General features: G+C 34.1%; 1 protein-coding gene across 2 annotated transcripts in view; it reads left to right on the top strand.

The window, feature by feature from the left end:
- LOC122809692 (von Willebrand factor A domain-containing protein 5A-like) overlaps window positions 1-24,639 on the top strand; it is a 1,295,998-nt gene that overhangs the window by 350,964 nt on the left and 920,395 nt on the right. For both annotated transcript variants that reach the window (XM_044081369.1, XM_044081368.1), the window contains exon 6: window positions 21,593-21,707. In XM_044081369.1, the coding sequence (XP_043937304.1) occupies window positions 21,593-21,707 (115 nt within the window). The remainder of the gene's footprint in view (window positions 1-21,592; window positions 21,708-24,639) is intronic.

Raw genomic sequence — 24,639 nt, 5'->3', positions numbered from 1 at the left:
AGAAAAAAAATAAATAGCAATAATTAGTTTATATTTAAACAGAGCTTTTTATTCTATTAGCTGGTCATATTTTTAAAGTACTTAAAGAGTACAACATTTTTGGATTATTTGTTACTGCGGTGGTGGTGCTGTGGTAGCATTGTCGCCTCACAGTAAGACGTCGTCCGGTTCGATTCTCAGCTAGAGCATCTTCTGTGTGTAGACGTGCGTGAATGGGCATACCTTTGTTGAAGGTTGTGCATCAGGGCTGACAACTCGGCATGTAAAATCTACTGCCAATCATTAGCAGACCGGAGTTCTGCTGTGGTGACCCCTAACCGGGAAAAGCCGAAAGACACAACGACAACTTTTTTGGATTATTTATTAACCTCATCACTAATTTATATAATAATTCATTCATTTGTTAAAATTGTCTTTTTTATGTCTAAATCCTATAAAGTTTCAATGGGTACAAAACAAGGTTGTCCTTTATCCCCTTTATTATTCGCTATTGCTATTGAACCCCTTGCAAATTTTATTAGATCTAACCATAAGATCAAAGGATTTCAAATTGATGAGGAACTCAGCTGTAAAATTCAGTTATTTGCTGACGATATACTAATAACTACAGGAAACATAGTGTCCACTTTAACTCAAATTATTACTTCTTTAAATTATTTTGAAAAAAATTCAGGCTTACATTTTAATAAAAACAAAATAAGAACCTTATGAATCAACAAAAAATGATGATTTCCTAAATAGTTATACCAAATTTAACTGGAAAAATATTTATATTAATTATCTTGGAATTGTTATTACACCCTCAACAAGGAATACGATTCAGGCTAATTACACAAACTTAACAAATGTAGTCAAGTGTCTAATTGATAAATGGAATAAGTCTTTTTTTACAATAAAAGACAGACTTACTTTAATAAAGATGATTATTCTTCCAAAAATCTTATTTTATATACAGGCATTAATATTTCTTCTCACAAAAAAGATTATTAATAAGCTAAACATTACTCTTCTCAAAATGTTTGGTATCCTAATAAACCAAGAATATCTTTTGAATGGCACACTAAAAACTGGGAAGATGGAGGGATAGCCTTTCCAAATATTGAACTATATGCAAAATCCAATATTATAAACATAGTAACATTAATTCAAAATAATAGCTATAATCTACTTCCCCAAAGTCATCTAGGAGTTAATAAATTCTATTGGACTTTAAAATATTATTTTACAAGTGATACAAAGATAACTTTACCTATCCCACTAGTGGATTATATCATTCGTATTTTTAAATTATTTATTGAATCCAATTATATTCTTAAAGACGTATCCTTTCTTCTTTTACCTACACATAACACTAAAGGCTGCTTAGAAACATTCAGTAAAAATAAGATGCTAGAACTCCAAAAGAGAAACTTATTATTTTGGCATCAATTCTTAAATGATAATAAAATACGTATGACTGAATATATTCTCTCCAAATATTCTTTATTAAATAATAATTGGATAAACATTCATAACTGCATAATATATGTAAATGATACAATTAAAATAATTATGAACTATCAAGAAAAGAACATCCCTAAAATTCTAGACTTCCTAATCAATATAAACTATACCCCATTTCATAATAAGACATATCTTTCAGTAATGTATAGGATTACAAAAACTGAATCTGTAAATATGAATTAATCCTTTTGGAATTACTCTACAAAAATAAATGGATCAGGTTTCTCATTAAACAAAAAATTATATTAAAATCAAGCTATAAAATAACATCCTCTCTTTATTGCAGAATATATAGTTGGAAATCTATTCACAGGAATTTTTAACTCTTAGTAAAATTTAAATGTTGGAGATGTGGATGTGAGTCAGAACCAGATTGATCACATATGATATTAAAATGCAATTTGGTAGATGCTTTTTGGAATGAATTCAAAAAATGTTCTCAGCCACTATGGATGGATAAATGTTATATATTTGACTCACTTATTTTGTTTAATGCTCCAGTACCAGAGGTTGTCCCCAGAACACAGCTGCCTCTCCTTTGGTCGAGTTTATCAATAGCTAGAAAAATAATTACAAAAAACTGGAAATGTAAAACTGCTCTGTCTTTTAATGATTTTTTTTTATTTTACCTAAAAGTGTTTGCAAGAAAGAACTTTCAACTTTGAACATAAGGACATTAAATATGACTCATCAAAAAAATTGCCAAAAACTGAAAGATCTGTTGGAAAAGTTTTAGTGATTTGTTTTACTGTATTACTGCTGTGGAGTCATGTATATAGTTATATTTTTGTTCTTTTGTTATATTTGAATTGTATTTTTTTAAGTTCATAAAACTAATAGAAATTATTTGGGAAAAAAAAGATGCTTCCATGCTTGCATGTCCTGGGTGTCCAAATTTTAAACATACTTAGATATGCAGTTATCATTTTCATGATATTCCAATGTATTGTTAACTTAATCAGTAAATATTTTTCATCTTCATCAAATATTTTTGACACTATTCCTTTGGGTATTTTGACAAATGTGAGCCAATTTATTCTGGATTATTTATGTTCCTTAGCTATGACTTCATACGTGATATAATTGCGTATATTTATGTTTTCTTCATGACTGACAGTGTACACTACAGGTTTATCACATCAAACTTTTTAGGTAGTTTGTGAAATCTTTGTCACCAGATTTCTTTGATTGTAAACCTGCCACATTCCATTTTAGTACTGGAAAAGTGTTATTTTCTACCTCATGAACTGTCTTTAATTAGCAGCTTTCAGTCTTCCTTTGGACACTGTACTGTGTAAATTTATTTCTTTGTTTGGATGGAGACATCCTTATATGGTCTCCAAATCACCTCCTTTATGGTCTAATTCAACTTTGTCTATTGATTATGTTTCTTTTATGGGGAGGGCAGCTAATAGCTTGTCTAGTCAAGGCATTCTTTTTTACTTTTTGGCTCAGATGGCTTGATTCCAGAACTTGCTTTTCATGTGAGTGACTTAGTGTAGTGTAAAGGCTGTCTATAAAGCAGGCTTACACCAGAGTAAATCACTTACACTTAGAGCAGGTCTGTTAGTATCTGTCACACTGTGTGTACATGTTTATAAACTCTAATTCTTTATATACATATAGTTATTCCTAAATAATAAGAAAAATAGGAATTGTATTCTTGACTATTTCCAAGATGGTGATCGTCTAGTTGACACCTTTCACACGAAGCTCCTCACAAATCAGCTAAAAACCGACAATTTAAACAACTTTCAGTGTGGTGTTCTCACAGGATTTGGTCTAGTAAATAACTGTGTATCTGGTCATTAAGAAAAGATTGTTCTATCAAAAAATCCAGTCAAATCTCTTTTGTGGAAAAAATTTAAACTTCTCTCAGCCTGTGTAGCCTGGGCCACGTGCATCCAAGGGTTTTGTAGCTTTGACTGTATCCTACTGGAGTACTCTCATCTAAGGCATGGCTGGAAACTCTGACACCATGGGAACACAAACTACCAAGACCAAATTCTCTTCATTATCATTATCATCTCCGGAGAAAGATACAAGTTCTAAAGGACTCAGAACCAATAAACAAGTAGGTGACACTCCAAAAACAAATACTAAAGAAAAAACTGACTCAAATTTCCATATGGAAGACTTAAAAATGGCTTTACAACCAATTCATTCAGCCATACAAGGTTTTTCTACTCAGCTTACAGACTTTGGCAAAACATTAAAACAAATAACAGATAGGATGGACACACTTGAAGGTAAAAATCATACTATGGAAATCCAAATAGATTCAATAAATAAAGACTTGTGTGCTAAAGATTCACTGCTTACTGAAATACAAGATAAACTCCTGGACATGGAAGCGAGAAGCCGTCGCAACAATATATTAATAAGAGGTTTGCCAGAATCATATGATAACCAAGATTTACTTAAAATCACAAAACAGATTTTTTCAGCACTTCTCACTTTAGACAGCGACTCTGAAAACCTAGTAGTAGAAAGAGCACACAGAGCCATACGTTCTCGTCAAGTAACCACTGTACCCCGACTGATCTACACCAAGATTTTGAACTTTCAAGATGCCCAGAAGATTTTGGTTACAGCTCCTAAACACAGACAGTTTGTATGGAATAATCACAAACTCACTTTCTCACAGGATTTACCTCATCAAATTAAGTTAAACAGACAGAAGCTGTCTCCTTACTGTGCTGACCTAATCAAACATGGTATAAAATTTCAGATGCGATACCCAAATGCATTAACATTTACTTATAAAGACAAGAGACAGTCAGTGAATACTGTGCAAGAAGTGCAAGACACTTTTCTAAAGCTTTTTAAAGTAGTGCCCACCACAACATGAGAAGCTTAACAAGAGCTGGCCAATCTCTGGTGGCTTATAAGTCATTGTGCTAATATAGTTTTATTCATATGTTGTGCATTTGTTATGCCGCTTTTACTCTGAATTGTGAAGTACTAAACTGTGTTGAGATGACAATCTTGGCTAGCTATCTTTCATGTTTTGCATCCATTCTACATTTAAAACTAGTGCTTTATGCCAATAGGAACTTTTGTTCGACGACAATTGTAGTAACTGTATCACATCGATCTATATGAAGGCACGCTCACCTAACATAGACTGTAGCTACGTATATAACTTATTGTCTTCGACTTACATGGTAGCTGGATGAGACTTTTCTCTGTATTGTAATCCTGCTTACCCTTTAGTTTCGTTTTGTATATTGGAATGCCACAATTGGTTTCTTCTGTTATCGTCGCTGAGACCCATAGAGATGACGTTGCCTCTTCAGTCATGCAGAGCACACTCAAGGTTTAGCTTTCAAAAGAGAAAAGTTGCTAAGAACCATTTATATTCCATTTACACATTGCTTTTTTCTTTTCTCTATGTTAGAATGTTGCTTTTAATTTGACTTTCATCAGCTACATTAACTTTGTTCAATTATACTTAGTAGAATATTGCATAGTTTGTGTCTGTTTATGCAAAAACAGTGTAGCAGGAATAACTTTCAATGTTAGTTGTGAGGTATGTGTTTGTACAGTATGTACGGTATCAAAGCAGATAGCTTCACTATCTCACAGCACTTTATTCTCCACTTTGATTCTCAATAAAATCCTCATGTCCTCCCTACATATGTGTATGTGGGGGGTGATTGGATACCCTAGTTTCCTTTCCAGTCCTAAAATATTGTTGTATGTGCATTGGAAATTCATCATGTTGCCTGCAAGTACACAAGTACATATGTGCACCATGTGATGGATTAGCATCCTATCCTGATTTTATTTTCTCCATCTTGCACCCAATGAGTTCTAGGATGACTTCTAGTTGCCCTGCATTTCTGCATTAGATTACATGGATAATTGGAAAATGAATGCAAGAATTTGTGAAGCTTGTAAGTGAATGAAATATGATATTTAGGGAATAATACGATTGTGTGTAGAATTGTCTTTCTTAAACACTTCTTAAGTCATATAAACAGTCGTCATTTATATTTATATATGTAGTATGACAGCTACATAAACAGGTGATAAATGGGTACTAATAAAAGTTGAGTCTAATATCCCAGAGTCACAAATAGGTTCATATCCCTATCAACACCTATCATATACACATTACATCTAGCTGATACCACAAACTTGTCAATACATTTAATTTTATTTTAAACACTACAGTGAGAAGGAGAGTTGGTGTGGTGAGGTTTTACTATGACGGACATTTTGTTTTCCATGTTTTTGTATATGTATAGTTATGTTTAAAGATATAATAGTCCTTTTCAGGACTCTTTATAGAACTATTTCAGTTATGATTTCTATTATGTTAACCAAAGTTAACTTTATTATTTGTGATGATTCATATGTTCCTTCTTTTGTTGTAGACGGGTGGGTAGGCACCGGGTTAGTATGGAGGGAACTGGTTTTGATTTTGGAACTTTTGAGAGGCAGTAACATACAATATAATTTATACAGTGAGACTAGGTTCAATATTTTCTATTTTTTTAGGATTTTACTAAGTAAAGTATTTAAGATTTTACTGAGTAAACGCTTAAGTAGATACATAGACTTAAAGCAACTAATGTAATGTCTTTATATATTGATTCTTGGAATGTCAGAGGGTTACAGAACAAAACTAAGAGATCACTACTGTTTCATTTAGTGTTCAAATCTCAGGCCAGTATTTGTTTTCTTCAGGAAACACACATGCATAGAGATGACTGGAAAAAAGAAAACAATAAGAAATGGGTTAAAATGATAACTGCAGCCGGGGATTGCTCTAATTCAAGAGGTGTGGCAATTTTAGTCAAAAACAATTTCCTAGGTAATATTACAAACATAAATTATGATGCAGATGGTAGATGGTGTTATTTCTCTTCTTATTTTTCTAACATTGATAAACCACTCTTGTTTTTTAATTTATGTAGTCCTTGTGACCACCAACATATTTTCTTTATTCAGATATGTAATATTCTTTCATCTTTCAAGGATCATTATATTATTATGGGTGGGGATTGGAATGCCTTTATTGATCCTGATATCGATCGTAGTAGTAGATCAATTTCATATAATCACCAAGCATCTATTGGCCTAGAAGAATTAATGTTAGACCTCAACCTTATAGATCCCATTACCCTCAATGTACATACTGACAGGAAAGATAGATATACATATTATTCTAAATGTTATAATGCATGGTCAAGACTAGATTTTTTTCTTGTTTCTGTTTTTCTTATGCATCAAAAAATTGAATACTCCATGGAGCCTAGATTTTTATATGATCATTCAAGGATATCACTTAAGATGAGCTTTGATATAACGAGGCCACACATATATACACAAAATAGATGGACATTTAACAACAACCTTCTCTTGAATAAGAATATCCATGTTATAATTACTGAGATTATACAAGAAATGTTTTCCAATCTTGATACATCAGACATTCCATATGATGTTCAATGGGCTGCTTGTAAGGCAAACCTTAGAGGAGAGTTAATTAGAAAGGCTTCTTATCTTAAAAAACAGTATAGAAATAAAGAATCCTCGTTAAAACTAAAAATCCAAACTTTAGAAAATCAGCACAGATTGAATCCTGATTCTTCTATATATCTACAAATTTGTGAATTCCAAAAAGAACTTTTACTACTACACCAACATAATCTCTCTATAATAGAACAAAGGCTCTTAGCTACTTATTCTGAATGGGCTCAAGTCCCCTCTAAAGTTCTCGCCAGAATAATTAAAAATAATCAGTCCTTACCTAGAATAGCACCCATACACTATAACAACAAGATATATAATACGGACTTAGAAATTATGCATCTTTTCACTACCTTGTTTTCCGATGTATACTCTAAAGAGCCTGACCCTATGACTACACAGCATATTGAAAGTTTTATATCTTCCATTAAATTCCCACTACTGAATGATCAACAAAGGAAAACACTATTGGCCCCTTTGAGATCTCAAGAAATTTCAGAAGCCATTGACAAGATTAAAACTAATAAATCCCCAGGTCCGGATGGATTTACACCAGAATTTTATAAGACTCACAAGTCAATTCTTGTACCTTTTCTTCTTAAAGTTTTTAACTACATAAAAATAAATGGTATATCAGATTTACATTGGAATGTCTCAAAAACCATATTAATTCTAAAAAATAATAAAGACAAAACAGATCCTAATAATTATAGACCTATCTACATAATTAATATTGACATTAAAATTTTAGCCTCATTATTAGCTGAGAGATTGAAAAAAGTTCTAACATCATTAATTTCCCCAGATCAATCAGGCTTTATGTCCCACAGGCATGTATGGAACAATACTTTCTCTCTAGATGCCTTTATACACTTTGCAAAAAAAGATAGAAATCCTATATATGCACTGATCCTTGACGCTTCGAAAGCTTTTGACAGAGTAAATTGGGACTTTCTTTTTCGTACTATGTCTTGCTTTAACATACCTAATACTTTTATTGATTTTATTAAAGTTTTATATAAGGATTCTTCCACCTTTCTTCATATCAATAGAAATGCCTCTAAGATTATAAAAATCACTAATGGTACGAGACAGGGATGCCCATTATCTCCTTTTCTTTTTAATCTATACTTAGAGCCAATGTTATTATATATAACACAAAACACTTTTCACAAGATTCCCAAAATTTTAAATACTGAGGTGCCCTTTCCTGCATTTACAGATGACTTGGTGATATACCTCCAAACACCTAGTACAGACCTTGTGAAAATAATCAATATTATTAATAAATTTTCACAGGCCTCTGATTATCAGGTGAATTCTCATAAAACTTTCATCTTTCCTATAAATCCATCTGCCCATAAACCTCACATATTTTCAGATTCCCCTTTTTCTTTCACCTATGCAATTAAATACCTAGGTACTCAAATTGAGCACAATGGTCTTTCTACATTTCAAAATTATATTCACAGAGTATGGTCATTAATAGTTTTAGATTTACATAGATGGGAATTACTTAATATATCACTCTTATCCAAAGCAGCGATAGTCAAAATGAATATACTCCCTAGACTCCTATTTCAATTTAATGCTATAGACCAGATTATTCCTAAATCTTTCTTTACAAAAGTCAGTAAGGAATTAGCTAGATTTATCTGGTCTCCTAAGTCAGTCAGAATATCATATCTTAAATTAACGTGTCCTAAAAATAAAGGAGGCCTAGGTCTTCTGAACTTTTACATGTATTATTTAATTATTTCGGCTAACAAACTACTCACCATTGTGAACTTGAAAACTGATAGGTATAGGCAGTACCCCATTTGGAACAAATTATGGCATCAATACATTTCAAGTAAAAATATTAACCCGATTGCTCTTCCTTTCCTTTCTAAGGAAGCTGCTAACATTCTGAAAATTTCCAAACCCTTAAAACAAAAGATCAATTATTTTCAAGAATTAATAAAACTCATTAATCTAGATAGCATTTTTCAACTAACACAACCTTTAGACTTAAATCCTAATATCCAGTTTAATAATGTACCTTTTAATCTTTCTAAATTTCCACTTATTCAAAGTTTCACTGTGTGGGACTTGCTACAATATAACAATTTATCTCTCACTAACCTACGCATAAAGCTGAAAGCAAATATTAATTACATTACTATACTACGTAAATTGAGAGATAGCATCATTGTGAAATTTGCTCACATTAAAGTAAGTATAAATGATTTTACAAATCTTACCACTGTTATACAAGCTCTAACATTACCACAGAAGATGTTATCTAAATCTTATAATCTGGTTAATCAGATAATACATAATAATACTTGTCTATTTTCTGATTATTGGGATAAACAGAATGTCCATTTGTCTTTAACTCAGAAACTTTCAGCCATCAAGGATACTTTAGACTATTCCCCATTCAAGAAGCTTTTTTATACCCAGTTAATGATATTTAATAATGCATATCATACTCCTTCCAAACTTAACAAGTTTGACTCCAGAATTCCCTCCTCATGTTCTTGCTGTTCTTCTTTTAATGCTGATCTCTTACATATTTTGTGGTCCTGTCAGCACTCACATAAAGTTTGAACCTCCCTTAAAATCAGATTACAAAAAATGGGATACCAAAAATCCACACTATCCTGGGAATTAGCGATTCTTCATATTCCTATTATTCATCTATCAAAATTTGATACACATGTGTTAGTTTATATTTGTTCACTCATTAAGTTTTATATTACTAAAAATTGGTTAGACCGCACCAAACTAAATTGGAATAACTTTAGAACCTTAGCCTACTCTTATATTTCAGCTCAGAAATTACTGGTGAAGAGTCCAAAGAAGTTAGCTCTTAACAATAAAGTCTTAGAAAAGGTATTACACATCTTGGATAGTGTTTATAAAAAAAAATGACAGAGATTATTAGTTTTATTAACCTAGCTCTCTCTCACTTACATTTACATGCATACTCCTTTATATACAGGCTTATATACTTTGTTGCCTCTGGTTTAACATATTCATACTTTGTATATAGTTATGTTATAGTTGTCCTGTTTGGAGTTCTTGCATTTACATTGTTATAGTCTTGCATTTATACTTGAACTCCCATGCTCTTATATCCAATGTTCATTTTGGTTATTGTGTTCTTGTTGTATTGTAAATATGCATATATTAATAATTCAATAAAAAGTTTTTTGAAAAAAAAAGGAATTGTATTCTGCTAAATAAACTTATATTGTTCCAAGTAAAATGCCCTCTAGGTCTATAAGTCTTGCCAGAAACATTATGAAATTACTATGGGTTGCTTGCTACAAATTTGTTCTGTGGACATATTCTACTTGTGTAAGTATCACTTGTCTTCAGATTATTATTATTATTATTATTATTAGCTGCTGGCAGAATCCTGACATCATTTGAAGACCTAAAGTATCCCCTAAAGTCATGCTTCTTTTGTTTGTAAATAATGTTGTTGTTCCAGCCACAGGACCAGTATCATTATGAGTACAGTCATAACACCTGAGTCCAGGCTATATCCAATCACTGTGGCAGAATGTATGTCAGGCACTGTCAGTGTCATGGTTTTCACTTGGTTTGATGAATGTTACATGTGAAAGGGAGATGCTTGTAATGTCATGTCATTGCCTCAGTCTATGGAAAATATCTGATTTATAATGTATGTTCTTTTTCTAAGTTTCAAACTCCAAGATAAAAATAGTCAGTGGCAGTCAGCTGGGGGTGTGGGTGGGGTGGGGGGGTCATCACAACTTGATTTTGACAGTGTTACATTCTGTGTGTCTAGCATGCATACTGTAAAATCATAGACTATTACAGGCTGTACTTTTTCATGTGGGTAAAGTTGCAGTGTGATGATCTTAAATAAAAATAAAATAAATATACAAAAGACTAAGTTTGTCTGATTATACAATCAACATGAGTACTGCTTATATGAAAAGTTGGGGAAGGACAAAATCATCCTCCGTTTTATCCATCGCTCCTTCATTCCACCTTCTACCGGCAAATGAAAATGTCACCCAGGAAGGCAAAGGAGTAGAATTAACAGCTTTGCTTTCATCTGACATAAGCACTGGCATTTTAATTGGCTTTGTCTAATCAGTAAAAAAATATAATCCTTCTTTGGATTTAAGATCAACTTTTCTTGGTTTATGTGAGGCAGTAATTTTATATGACCAGTTATTTTATATGAGCAATTTTGATGCTGTGAAGGATGAAAAAATAGGATAATATTGTTCTAATGGGTACTGAAATTGCAATTCAAAAATGTTTGCTTTATTAACCAAAGAGTTTTACAAGAAATTGGACATTTGGGTTACTGAGCAAAGGTACAAGGAAACTAACAGTTTTATAGAGACTAATACTGCTAAAGAAACTATCATTCCTGTTGCAGAATATTATTTGAAGGTGACTTTTACACATCTTTGAGTCATTTTGATATTTCTAAGTTATACAATGATATCACAAATCCTACATTATATCAAATTGTTGCTTCTTCTGTCTTTAAGACAGAACCTCTACCTTTATGTGGCATGGTGGATAGCATTGTTGCTTCACAGCAAGAGATTCTCTGTTTAGATTCTCGGTCGGGGTGGTTCTCTGTGGAGTCTGCATGTCCATGTCCATCCTTGTTTCCTTCAGGTGCTCTGGTTTCCTCCCATATTCCAAACACATGTAGTAGATGGATTGGATACTCTAAATTGGCCACTTGTGAGTGTGTGTTATGGAAGAACAACCATAACAGGGCTAGCCACCCAGCAATGTGAACACTGGCTCTAGATGATTGTGACTGTTGAAGTGACATCCTGACTCCATATGGAAAATGGAAAAAAGGGGTTGTAGATTGATGAGCTTAAAAATGATAAGAAAATTAAATATTTATTTCTTGTCACAGCCAACTGTGTCAGAAAATGAAGAGGCATTATTGTGATTGTTAATGACTTTCTTGTAAACAGAAGATGGTGTACAAGAGTGGCAAAAAATCACTAAAACCATCAGAACACCACTCACAGTAGCCAAACCTGGATCAAAAGTTGTAACCCAAATTTTAATCTTCCACAACCAATGTCAACAAATGTACAAATAAAAATAATCCATAAACAGGAAAAAAGTCAAGCGCTTTCGTTGTAAGACTTCATCAGAACTAAATGAAAGTTAGTGCCCATCCCTTTTATATAAAAAGTAAATCAAGTTCCAGTACTCAATAGTGAAAAAACAGTAATCTAAACACATAAGCTTACTAATCTAAAATATACATTAATACATACCCTATCTACTGGTGGAGTAAAAATATTCTTTTCATCAAATACAAAAGTTAAAAGTTATTTATAAAAATACTTATAAAAGTTAATGCAACATATAGGGTTAAAGAGACACTTGATTGGTCTAGTACCTGTTATAATTTAGTTGCCCGATACTTAACTCAGGTCTAATACAGATATGGTCATTAATTCCAGGAGCAACAGTGGCATTCAATTTGAGTTGCTATCACATCTCAGCCCTTAACAATTTGTTTGTCCAGTCACCCCCTCTAATGTGTTTACTAACCACCTCTAAAATGCCAAATAGAGAAAAGTGATCTGGATTCCCTTTAATGTGTTTAAATAATGTGTTATTCTCATCACCCTTTGAGATATTGTATAGGTATTCATAAATTCTCCTCCACAACCTCCTTTCAGTCTTACCTATATAAAAATGACCACAAACCTGACAAACAGGTAAACAACTTCTGTGTAATTAGAACCTAAACTGACTGTTGGTGTAGCAATAATATGTTTACAGTAGTCGCACGCCCCACATTTTGATTGTTTCCAATTGTGAGTGTTTCGTAAACCCACTTTTTCAAACGATTATTTAGAGTTTCGGAGTAGCCACCCACTGTTTGTAAAAAGGAATATAGTAAAAGGTCAGATGGTCTGGGTAGTTAGAATGTGTTCTAACCTTGATCTGGTAAAATCTGAGATGGACCAACTGACCAGTATGTTTGTAGGTAGGGGATACCCATTGGTATTTGTTAAAGGTATTAGTGAACAGGTCACTAACGAGTGGGGTTCTAGGTACAAACCACTACTTGGTGTTACACAGGATAAGGTGGTTGGACCAAACCACCCGCAAACCACTGATTTTTCATACTCTGTGGTACTAACAAATGGGGAAACTTTGTGTGTGGTTAGAAACATTATCAAAAAGAACTGGATTCTGTTTAAAAGTAACCAGGACTTGATGGCAGTTGTAGGTGAAGAACCAACTTTCTCCTACAGAACTAATAGAAATTGAAAAACTCTATTGGAACATCCTGTTGTGGGTAAAAATATGATAAGCAAGGGAACTGTAAAATGTGGGGCGTGCGACTACTGTAAGCATATTATTGCTACACCGGCAGTCAGTTTAGGCTCTAATTACACAGAAGTGAGGCTAGCGAAAGGATCCTGCATCACCAATGGAATAGTTTATGTCGCTGTTTTGTCAGGTTTGTGGTCATTTTTATATAGGTAAGACTGAAAGGAGGTTGTGGAGGAGAATTTATGAACACCTATACAATATCTCAAAGGGTGACGAGAACAACGCATTATTTAGACACATTAAAGGGAATCCAGATCACTTTTTTCTATTTGGCATTTTAGAGGTAGTTAGTAAACACATTAGAGAGGGTGACTGGACAAACAAATTGTTAAGGGCTGAGATGAGATGGCAACTGAAATTGAATGCCACTGTTGCTCCCGGAATTAATGACCATATCTGTATTAGACCTGAGTTAAAGTATAGGGCAACTAAATTATAACAGGTGCTAGACCAATCTAGTGCCTCTTTAACCCTATATGTTGTATTAACTTTTATAAGTATTTTTATAAATAACTTTTAACTTTTGTATTTGATGGAAAGAATATTTTTACTCCACCAGTAGATAGAGTATGTATTACTGTATTTTTAAACATGTATTTTTTAGATTAGTAAGCTTATATGTTTAGATTACTGTTTTTTCACTATTGATTACTGGAACTTTAAACTAATTGATTTATTTAATTGGGGATGATTGATTTACCTTTTATATAAAAGGGATGGGCACTAACTTTCATTTAGTTCTGATGAAGTCTTGTGACGAAAGCGCTTGACTTTTTTCCTGTTTATTTTATTTGTACATTTGTTGACATTGGTTGTGGAAGATTAAAGTTTGGGATACAACTTTTGGTCCAGGTTTGGCTACTGTGAGTGGTGTTCTGACGGTTTTATTGACTTTCTTTTAACCGTCGACATTCACAGTCTATATATGGTTATTCACACAGGTACCTATCAGAATGATGAAAACTCAGAATCTTGAACGCTCGGATGAGCGAAAATGCAGGTAATTCAAATTGATATTGTCAGATTGCGGTACAGTGAAGATAAGAAAATTTGCCCTTTCCTCACTGTAGTGTGATCTCAGAGTTGGAATATATTTTTAAGGGGGGGTGCAATTTCGATTACCTGCGTTTTTTTCTCATCCGAGCATTCAAGATTTTGAGTTTTTGTTAATGTAATACAGACCCATTCACACTTGTTTGGATTTGCTTTGGTTCAAAGAATATTTTTGTATGCAAAGATGTTTTTCTAACAAAGAAACTTGCTGTTTTTATAACAAGAAAATTCAATTAATTTGTGATTGTTTAGATTTTTTGTGCCACAATTATTTTATTTTTGACAAAAGATATTTCCAGCAAACCCAAAAAGTGGCAGTGGGAACTGCAGCAGTCTCCATTTATGCTAATATTGTTTTATCAGAATAGGAGAACTTACTTGTTCATGAAACTGTTCAATGTTTGTTTGTCTTTTCGGCTTTTCCTGGTTAGAGTCGCCACAGCGGAACTCCAGTCCACTAATGATTGTCAGTTGATTTTTATGGTGCCGAGTTGCCAGCCCGACGCTCAACCTTCAGCGAAGTCACGCCCATTCTTGCATGTCATTTGGAGGCCACTTGACTGTGGGGAGGACATGCAGACTCCACACAGAAGGCACTCCAGCCAAGAATCAAACTGGAGAACCTCTTGCTGTGAGGCAACAACTCTACCGCTGTACCACCGCTGCTTATTTTTTTAAAAGTTATTTATCGTTTATTGACAACATTTATATTTGGTCAGACACAAGTGAAATGTTACTCATTTAAAGATTATTTGAACAGTACCTTTTCATTTGGAAACTTATTTTTCAGTTAGTTTGGTGTTTCTTGGTATCATTTTAGATAAGGGCCTTAAAAATGGCAAATGTTTTACACATATTGCCAGGGAAGAAGTTTCAAGTAATTCTTATTTGGAATTTCATAGCATGCATGCCGGCTGCTTAAAACAAAGCATTATACAGGGACTCATCGTAAGAACTAGACATCTGACTACTTCAGATGATGTTTCTTAGAATAAAATAATTCTTTTGACATGGGTTAGTAACTGATGATACTTCGGTTCTAATTTTCAGAATGCTGGTGTAGGCATCATTCTGGCTTTTAATTTGGCAGAACATGGAGAATATAAGGGGCTTCATATTTACAATCCCATATTTTTAACAAGAGAAAAACCTAGAAAAATACTTTGTTTTGCCATCCTTTGAATGCAGTAACTTTAAACCTTTATTGTTTCATATTTTTGGCTGTACTGAACCTTACATTTCAAGAGGGAACTGAAAAGTGCCGCTGGATTGCAAAGACTACTGCTGGCAGACAATACTGAATCCTTCAGTCCCTTCTGCTTTAAAAGAGCATCTAAATTTCAAAAGTGTTTTAAAACTAAAGAAGTTGAAAAAAATCTTCATTTTAATTTTTCATTCTATCTTGGGCTGCTTTTGGTCACATTTAAATAATTGTTACATGACTGCCTTTAGTATTTCATGGTCTTTTCATTGTATTTAGTTTTGGACATTTTATTTTTTGTTTGCAAAAAACTTAGTCATCAGAAAAAAAGAACTGCTGTAATTAGTTATTTGTTCACTATGTCATACAGTTTGCTCCCTTTTAAAATTATTTTGAAATTGATGTTCGAGTCTGAAGAAGTCTGTTGATGGTGGCAATAATCCCATTGAATTTACCACTTCCATTAGATATCTGGGTATATGGCTAGTACACACACACACACACACACACACACACATACACACACACATATATATATATATATATATATATATATATATATATATATATATATATATAAATAAATATATACATATACATAGTATATGCTCTTAACTATATACATAGTATATGCAAACTATATACATTGTATAAGGCTTCAACTTCAAGAAAACATTAAGGAATTATGAACCAAAACAAGCTGCCTAATTTTCTTGCCAACAAGTTCTGACAATTCCTCTCTACCCCTGGCATAGCAGCTATAGGCAAGGACATCCTTCTTGCGCAACTTGATTATGGACTCCACTTGTTTGACTATAAACTCAAAAAACATAAACAAACTAAAAAACAACAAAGGGAAGTGTTCACTCCAAAAACACAATTTTATATACAAGTAAAGTAAGCATTTACGATCACTGCCAATGCGTGAACTTCTTCAGACAAACAAACATTTCAAGTCATGCAATATATAGTAAAACTCACTCAATGACATGGTCAACCCACTTAAAATTTAAAGGTACATAACCTCAGAGGATGTAAAACCATATTAAAACATATTCATAATACACATAAATATCTTCTGGAAGTACCAATATGTATAATTTAAGAAAAAAAAAAAAAATATATATATATATATATATATATATATATATATATATATATATGCACAAAAAATATATTTATATAAATATTTGTATGTATATATAAATACATTATATAACTCAAACAATATAGCCCAAAATACAAATCACCTCTCAAGAGATTTCTTTCTCAAGATACATTTTATGCAACCAAACTAATTTAACCTTGGGTAGGCAAAGGCATTATTAAGTCTAAGCTGCCAATAAAGTTCTTTTTCTTCAAGTAGTATTTGCCATGGTCCACCACAAGATGTTTTCTTGACTTGGTCAATAATAAAGTACTGGAAGTAATGACCTACATTATCAGACACATGCTTTGCCAAGGCATTATTGCAATTCAATTTTGCAATACAGTATTGGTGTTCATAAACTCTTTGTCTAAGGTATCTCTCTGTCTTACCAGTATAGAACCCGGTACACAAATGACACTTAGCAACATAAACAACCCTAGATGACTCGCAATTAAATTTCTGTCTAATTTTGAAGTTGACATTATTAAGGGAGAATGATTTAGCAATCATAATAAATTTACAAAAATTACATCTCCCACACTTTGACATTCCTGCATTAAAAGGGGGGCAAACCAATTTGTTTTCCAACATGTTTTTTAGGTCCCCCCCCCTCCTAAAAACAATAACTGGTTTGTCAGGTACTTTAGGCCAAATCATAGGGTCCTCCCTTAAAATAGACCAAAAATTCTCCATAATACCCTTCAAATAATAGGAATCCAGAGAAAGGGGTCCATTGTCACCGTCACTCAACGACGGCACTTGGTGTTCTTCTTTTGAAAGTTCTGTTGTTTCCCGTGGTGGCCCTTCTGTAAGTTATGTCTGTTTCCCTGATAACCACCCTGAAAATCCTGTTCATTTGAGTTGACAATGTCTCTATTGTTGTTTAACCGCTCACTACGCCTCACTGCATTAACCGTTGGACTAGATGTACTGTTATTCATGGTTAAATCATTTGAAGTAGCTTCATCCGGTTGGAATGAGCTACTTCCTTGTTTATTTGCAGGTGTGGTTTGGTTATTGAGGAACTTGTCATTAAGAGCAGGTGGGAAGGGATAAGCAGTACAATTCGCCTTCATGTGAAAAGGGTGTTGTTAAGGGACAGATAGTAAGGGCTGCCAGGATGATTACCTTGGACAGTGATTTTGCTAATGAATGTGAGATCCTGTGGGATATGTTTATTAGCAGGAACTATCCTATTCCCTTGGTGGATGAAATCATTGTAGATGTTAGTAATAAGAGAAAAAGTGGATGGTTTAGACCTATTCTGAGTGGAATTTGGACTTCAGCCATGGGTATTGGTGTTGGCTCTGATGGTGTTGAGATTCAGCAGCAGTCTGAGGCCATGGAAGTAAATAACAGTGAATCTGAGTCCTCTTCTTTAAAATTTATTACCACTTTTTCTCTAGATTCCTATTATTTGAAGGGTATTATGGTGAATTTTTAGTCTGTTTTAATGGAGAACCCTATGATTCAGCCTAAACTACCTGACAAACCAGTTATTGTTTTAGGAGAGGGAGGAACCTAAAAAACATGTTGGAAAACAAGTTGGTTTGCCCCCCTTTTAATGCAGGAATGTTGAAGTGTGGGAGATGTAATTTTTGTAAATTTATTATGGTTACTAAATCATTATCCCTTAATAATGTCAACTTCAAAATTAGAAATTTAATTGTGAGTCCTCTGGGGATGTTTATGTTGCTAAGTGTTAATTGTGTACCGGGTTCTATTTTGGTAAGACAGAGAGATACCTTAGACAAAGAGTGTATGAACACCAAAATTATATTGCAAAATTGAATTGTAATAATGCCTTGGCAAAGCATGTGTCTGATAGTGTAGGTCATTACTTCCAGTACATTATTATTGACCAGGTCAAGAAAACATCTCGTGGTGGACCATGGCAAATACTACTTTAAGAAAAAGAACTTTATTGGAAGCTTAGACTTCATGCTTTTGCCTACCCAGGGTTAAATGAGTTTTGTTGCATAAAATGTATTTTGAGAAAGAAATCTCTTGAGAGGTGATTTGTATTTTGGGCTATATTGTTTGATTTATATAATGTATTTATATATATATATATACAAATATTTATATAAATATATATTTTTGTGTATATATATATTTTTCTTAAATTGTACATATTTGTACTTCCAGAAGATATTTATGTGTATTATGTTTTAATAGGGTTTTACATCCTTTGAGGTTGTGTACCTTTAAATTTTAAGTGGGTTGATGATGTCATTGAGAAAGTTTTACTATATATTGCATGATTTGAAATGTTTGTTTGTCTGAAGATGTTCACCCATTGGCAGTGTTCAAAAGCGCTTACTTTACTTGTATATAAAATTGTGTTTTTGGAGTAAACCCTTGCCTTTGTTGTTTTTTAACTTGTTTGACTCTGCCAAAAAACATAACCACCCTTCAAACCTCTAAAATAAAGTCTGCCACTTCATATCAAGCTCCCATTAGAATGATCATCATCGACTCATGCTTTAAAAAGCAAAGGAGCTGCTAATGGGGTTTATATTAGAACACCAAACTTTCAAAATTTTGAGTGTTATAATATCGACCCATTTTGAGCGAACGCTGAAAATATTGAAGAAACAGAAAACCAAATTTTTTCCCAGGGAAAGAATTCGGTTGTCCGTTTCTGTTGCTTCGGTATTTTCAGCACTGTGGTGGAAAGTTATGGGTCAGGTTCAAGTAAGTGCGCGATTGTGTGGATGTGAGGGGTAGGGCGGGTTAGGTGAGTTAGGGTTAGGGCGTGGGTGAGGTAAGTGTGCGATTGTGTGGATGTGAGGGTTAGGACGGGGTAGGTGAGTTAGTGTTAGGGCGCGGGTGAGGTGACTGTGTGATAGTGATGGACCTTAGGGTTAGGGTTAGGGTTAAGGTAAGTAGATAGTTAGTGGTATATATATATTTTAGTGTAGGGTTAGGTGTAAGAGTTTAGGTGTATGTGTGTGGATTGCTGCTTGTTTGGTGTGCTTGTGTTGTGTGTATGTGTTTTGGAACAGCAAATTGTTTCCCTAGGAAAAAATTTGCTGTTCTGTATGTTCGATGTTTTACATTTTTGATTAATAGGGTTCGATATTAGAACACTCGAAATTTTGAAAGTTCGTTGTTCTAATATAGACCCTGCTAATGCAAGCCAGAGCCCACCTACTTCTTCTTCTTAATTCCCTTCCTTTCAATGTACTTCACTAAAACTACCTCCCACCTCAAAGCTGTTTGCTGCATCTACAGTCTACAATCTCAGGGGGCAAGACAGAGGTGGCCCATCTCTACAAACACTTTCTTTCAAGCTGTATTATACTAGTCATAGATTCTCATTTTTTTGAGCCAGAATTATCACAGTACCTTAGTATCATAGTAGAATGCTAGGCTATCAACAAAGGGACCTTTTCAAGCCTAGCCATATTTCTCAACAAGATGATATTTATGTGAAATAAACCAAGCCTTAAAAAATGTTTTACATCTACCACTGGCATTTCATTTAATTTTTCCTACTGTGGCAGTCATTTCCTCATGACCTGGTTGACCTCAGGTTTTCAGACCTCAAATACTTTCTAAAATAACAATATGAATGCAACTGTCTGAATACAGAGAATGTCACATAACTCTGTACCACACACAGAATAGGTCTGTAACAAGAGAGTCCCCAGTCACCCTCTTTCTACTTAGATGCCTGCTCAAAACTGTCTTTTGACCTACTTGGTAGATAATACCCATCTGTTCTAGTACAGTTTCATAGCATCTAATCCCTCACATGCCCAACAGGGTACTTGCTAATTTGCATATGATATCTTATTTACATGAAGCTGAATAATCTATACACAAATTTACTCTCCACTCCCCCTTTTTTCCTTTTTCTTTATCCTTCTTGTGTAAATATGTACATACATTCTGCTTTTGAAATATTTGCAACAAATATGTTAACCTCTATGTAAATTCAGTGTCCTGCATACATCTGTTATATATGTTGACCACTATATATACATGCACACAGACACACACGCACACACACACACACACACACACACACACATATATATATATATATATATATATATATATATATATATATATAGGTCCACTATAGAATTTTGAAATTCCACAATCTCGATGTGTTCTAAATACTGAGGCTCAGAACCCTGAGATTGTGTAATCTCAAAATTAAAAAAACAAACAAACAAAAAACAAACAAGAATACATAAAAAAAAATGTTTTTGCAGTGGGGCAAGCCCCCTGCACCTCCACACCCCCTACAATTTAAATATACTAACTCTGAGATCACACTACAGTGAAGAGAATGATAATGTTTGCGTTCCACACTGTATAGCGATCTCCATTTACAGGTTTTGAGATTCCACAATCTCGAGGTTCTGAGCATCGGTATTTAGAACATTAGGATTGTGCAATTTCAAAATTACAAAGTGGACCCATACATACATATATATATATATATATATATATATATATATATATATATATAGATAGATAGATATATATATATATATATATATATATATATATATATATATATATATATGTGCAGTTTCCTAAACTCATGTATTTTATATGTGAATACTATATGATGTACAGTTTTCTGTCAGTATCATGGGCCATTTGTGCTCAGAGTGCTCTGTCCTAGTAAATAAATATAACTAACTTAACTAAGCAACATTCTCCAAAGAAAGAGTTCACAGATTTGTTTTGTGCTTTGTTTTTATTAATAAGTGTTGTATTTCACCTGCACTTGATAACTTTTTTTTATTCATTTTATTTTTTAATTTCATGTCAGGTTACTTTTACATTTCTTTTTACATGTTCAATTTTGTCTAATTCTTTCTCAGACAACACTAAAGGAGGGATACAAGTTTGACAGAGATGTTGAAATTCTGATTTATTACCTGAACCCATGCTTAACCTATGGTCTGGTGGAGAAAGGAAATGCATCATCCCCACAAGGTAAAACCTCACCATCTTGTTTGTGTACACATGACGTATAATGCAATGCACAATTCATGCACAGTAGGTATTTCTTTTAGAAGTTTACATGACATGCTGAAGAACAGTTGACTGAAAGCAGATCCATGAGTCTATGAGTATATATCAGAAGTTCTGATGAGCATGTGCATCAAAAGTGACAAAGGAGAGTCACTCAGCAGAGCTATGTTAATTTATCTGTGGAGTGTCAAGTGCCCCTGCATGATCCATTACTCATTTATTTAAAGTCCAAGGTTGAACAACCACGCAGTCATAGAAATATTTGTTTTTCTGGCAAAGCCAAATACTTCATTCTCTTCAAGGTTATGCAGTCTTGGAGTAACAATAATAAAATAGCAGAGGATGGCAGTCTTGGAGTAACAATAATAAAATAGCAGAGGATGGCAGAGGTACAGGGTGGGGCCTGTTCCCTGCAAAACGTTATGTTTTGGGAGCTACAGTTATACTACATTATAGTGTTTTGATATTTTTGGCAAGTATAGAGCATTACACCCTGTGTAAAGTCAGTTACATGTTGTGACACTGTTTAAATATATACCAGTTGGAAGACCATGGAAGCTCACTATTTTGTGAAAGTCTATCTTTGGTTATTTTGTATTAATAGTTGTGGCTGATGAAAACCCATTGCATTAGCAGGGAAGCTTCCAAAGAATTTTTTTATGACTTAGGCCCACGATTTCTTTAGTGAGGAAGCATTGTAGACATTCCAGCTGTGACAAGTGTTGGGACAGGTATGTTCTAAAAGGGGCATTATGCTCAATGACTGGCCTAATGAGAGGTGAGTACAGAGTACCAATTACATCACTTGATCTGGATACCATATCATTATACATAAGTTGTGTGAAGAAAAAGGACTTGTTTACAAGTATTGCTCAAGCACAGCTTCCCAGATGTCTAACTATGCAATCAGTTTTCAAGGGGGAGTTGTAATGTGATCGATACAAATGGAGCCATGCTTGCCAAAGGACATACATTTGGCATTTAGTTTCAGTCCATGGTTTTGGCTTCAGCTATTTGTTTGGGACAGGCATTCTTGTAGAATCATGGTGTCTTCTGAGGAGTTTATGATTGCACCCAGTTTGTAGTCATCTGCAGATACTGTCAACCACAATCCCTTAAAAATAGCTTTGACCTCAGAGAAGTAAATGCTTAAGAGGAGTGGCCCAAGGACTGAGCCCTGGGGACTCCACTATTAACAGTCTTTTGTAGGAGGTAGAGCCCCTCTACTCCTACTTCCTGTGAGACATTTTGGTATCAAGTGAATTACACAGGAGTTAATATTTGGAACACGACTAAATTCAAAAGCAGCTTCCAAATTGGCAATCCTTCTTCTGGTTTAACTATGATGCATGAGTGAGAGGTGGTGGAGAACACCTTTGTAAGGGCCATTTAGGCAGTGTGCACTGATTTTCCCTCATCCACTGTCTCAGTGACTTTTTCAAAGAAGTCATCCTGCCCTTGGTGACTCCTTAACTTGGTTGAGCTGAGAGCCTGTATGTCACCTACATCCCTGTTTATTAGTTCATTAATGATCTGTTCATAACCTTACAGATGAGGCTGGTCAGGCTTATGTGTCATTAATTAGGTTGTTTGCAGCCCCACCTTTACACAAGGGAATGACAGCTGCTGTCATCCATTCATCTGGCACAAAGCCTGTTATAAGACTAATTCTGAATAGCTTCTCCAGGGCATCTTATAATTTATGTTTTAGAGTAGCCAGTGGCAGTCATGTATGTTATCTGCCCCATAAATATAGTGTTCTTGACCTTAGATAGTGCTTTGTGAACTTGTTCTTAGGAGATTTGAGGAGGGAGTGTAGATGGGGATATTTGATTTGAGAATATTGGAGGAGGGATGAAGTTGGAGCTGAATTTGTCTGCTAGTAGATTGGCTATGTCTCCTGGATCTGTGTAAGTGATACTTGCTGTTAACTCTGCACAGTGCTGGACATTGGCTTCAAGATTAATAACATAGTTAAAGAAGGGTTTATGGTTATCTTTCACCTGGGTGGCTTTTTCCCTCTTATATTGCTTTGGTTGATTTGATCAGGATTCCAAGTCCTGTGTTTAATTTAGCAAGAGTACTTTTGGCTTCTTCAGAGTTCAATTTAATTTGTGTACAGTGATTTTTTTCTTTTATTATAGAGCCTGTTTATACTAGGGCTCCATCACAGGGTTTATTTTTGAATTTTGTGTTGCATTTTTTTCTGAGGGTGACATATGCATCTGTGCAACTGTTTACATGTTAATATAATTTGGCAGTAAATGATGATGCATAAGCAGTGGGATTGTGAATGTAGAAAGGGCTTTTGAATTTTGTCAGGTCACCACTCAGTTTTAGTAGGTTAGCTTTTGCATAGTCTGTGAATACAGAGGTATTGTAAGATGCTACTGGGTTCAGTTTTAAGGTGAATGTGACTGGTGTGTGTTCCAATTTGGCCAGGGAGGAGGTTACAGTAGGCAGGGAGGAGATCTGTTCCATATTGGTAAGGGACCATGTCCAGGATTTTACCTCCCTTGTTTCTGATGTAGACTTACTGGTCCAGGGAGTTTGTATGTATGAAGTTGAGAATTCTCTGGACACACATGTTTGAGGATGTATAAGTTTCCCACTGGATGGTGGGATAGTTGAAGTCTTCTAAAGGAATGGTGTTTGGTTTAATATGTAGGGATTTCATACTGGTTAGGTAGGAGGTATGGGCCAGGGGGGGCACAGAAAGGGTAATGTATTTAGCTATCATGTGATAAAGGATTTTGTTTATAGTAAGTTGGACCTGAAGGATTTCCAAGTTGCTATGTTGTCTAAAAAGTATGGAGGTGAGATTTTTTTTTTTTTATTAATATAGAGGCACCTTTCCCTTTAGTGTGCACTTCCAATATGGAGGGCCTGTACG

This window comes from Protopterus annectens, chromosome 8.part0 (genome assembly GCF_019279795.1).
Source record: "Protopterus annectens isolate FY-2018-M chromosome 8.part0, PAN1.0, whole genome shotgun sequence".
In the NCBI taxonomy this organism is placed as follows: domain Eukaryota; kingdom Metazoa; phylum Chordata; order Ceratodontiformes; family Protopteridae; genus Protopterus; species Protopterus annectens.
Note: the sequence above shows the minus strand (reverse complement) of the source record. Positions and strands in the feature narration are given on the sequence as shown.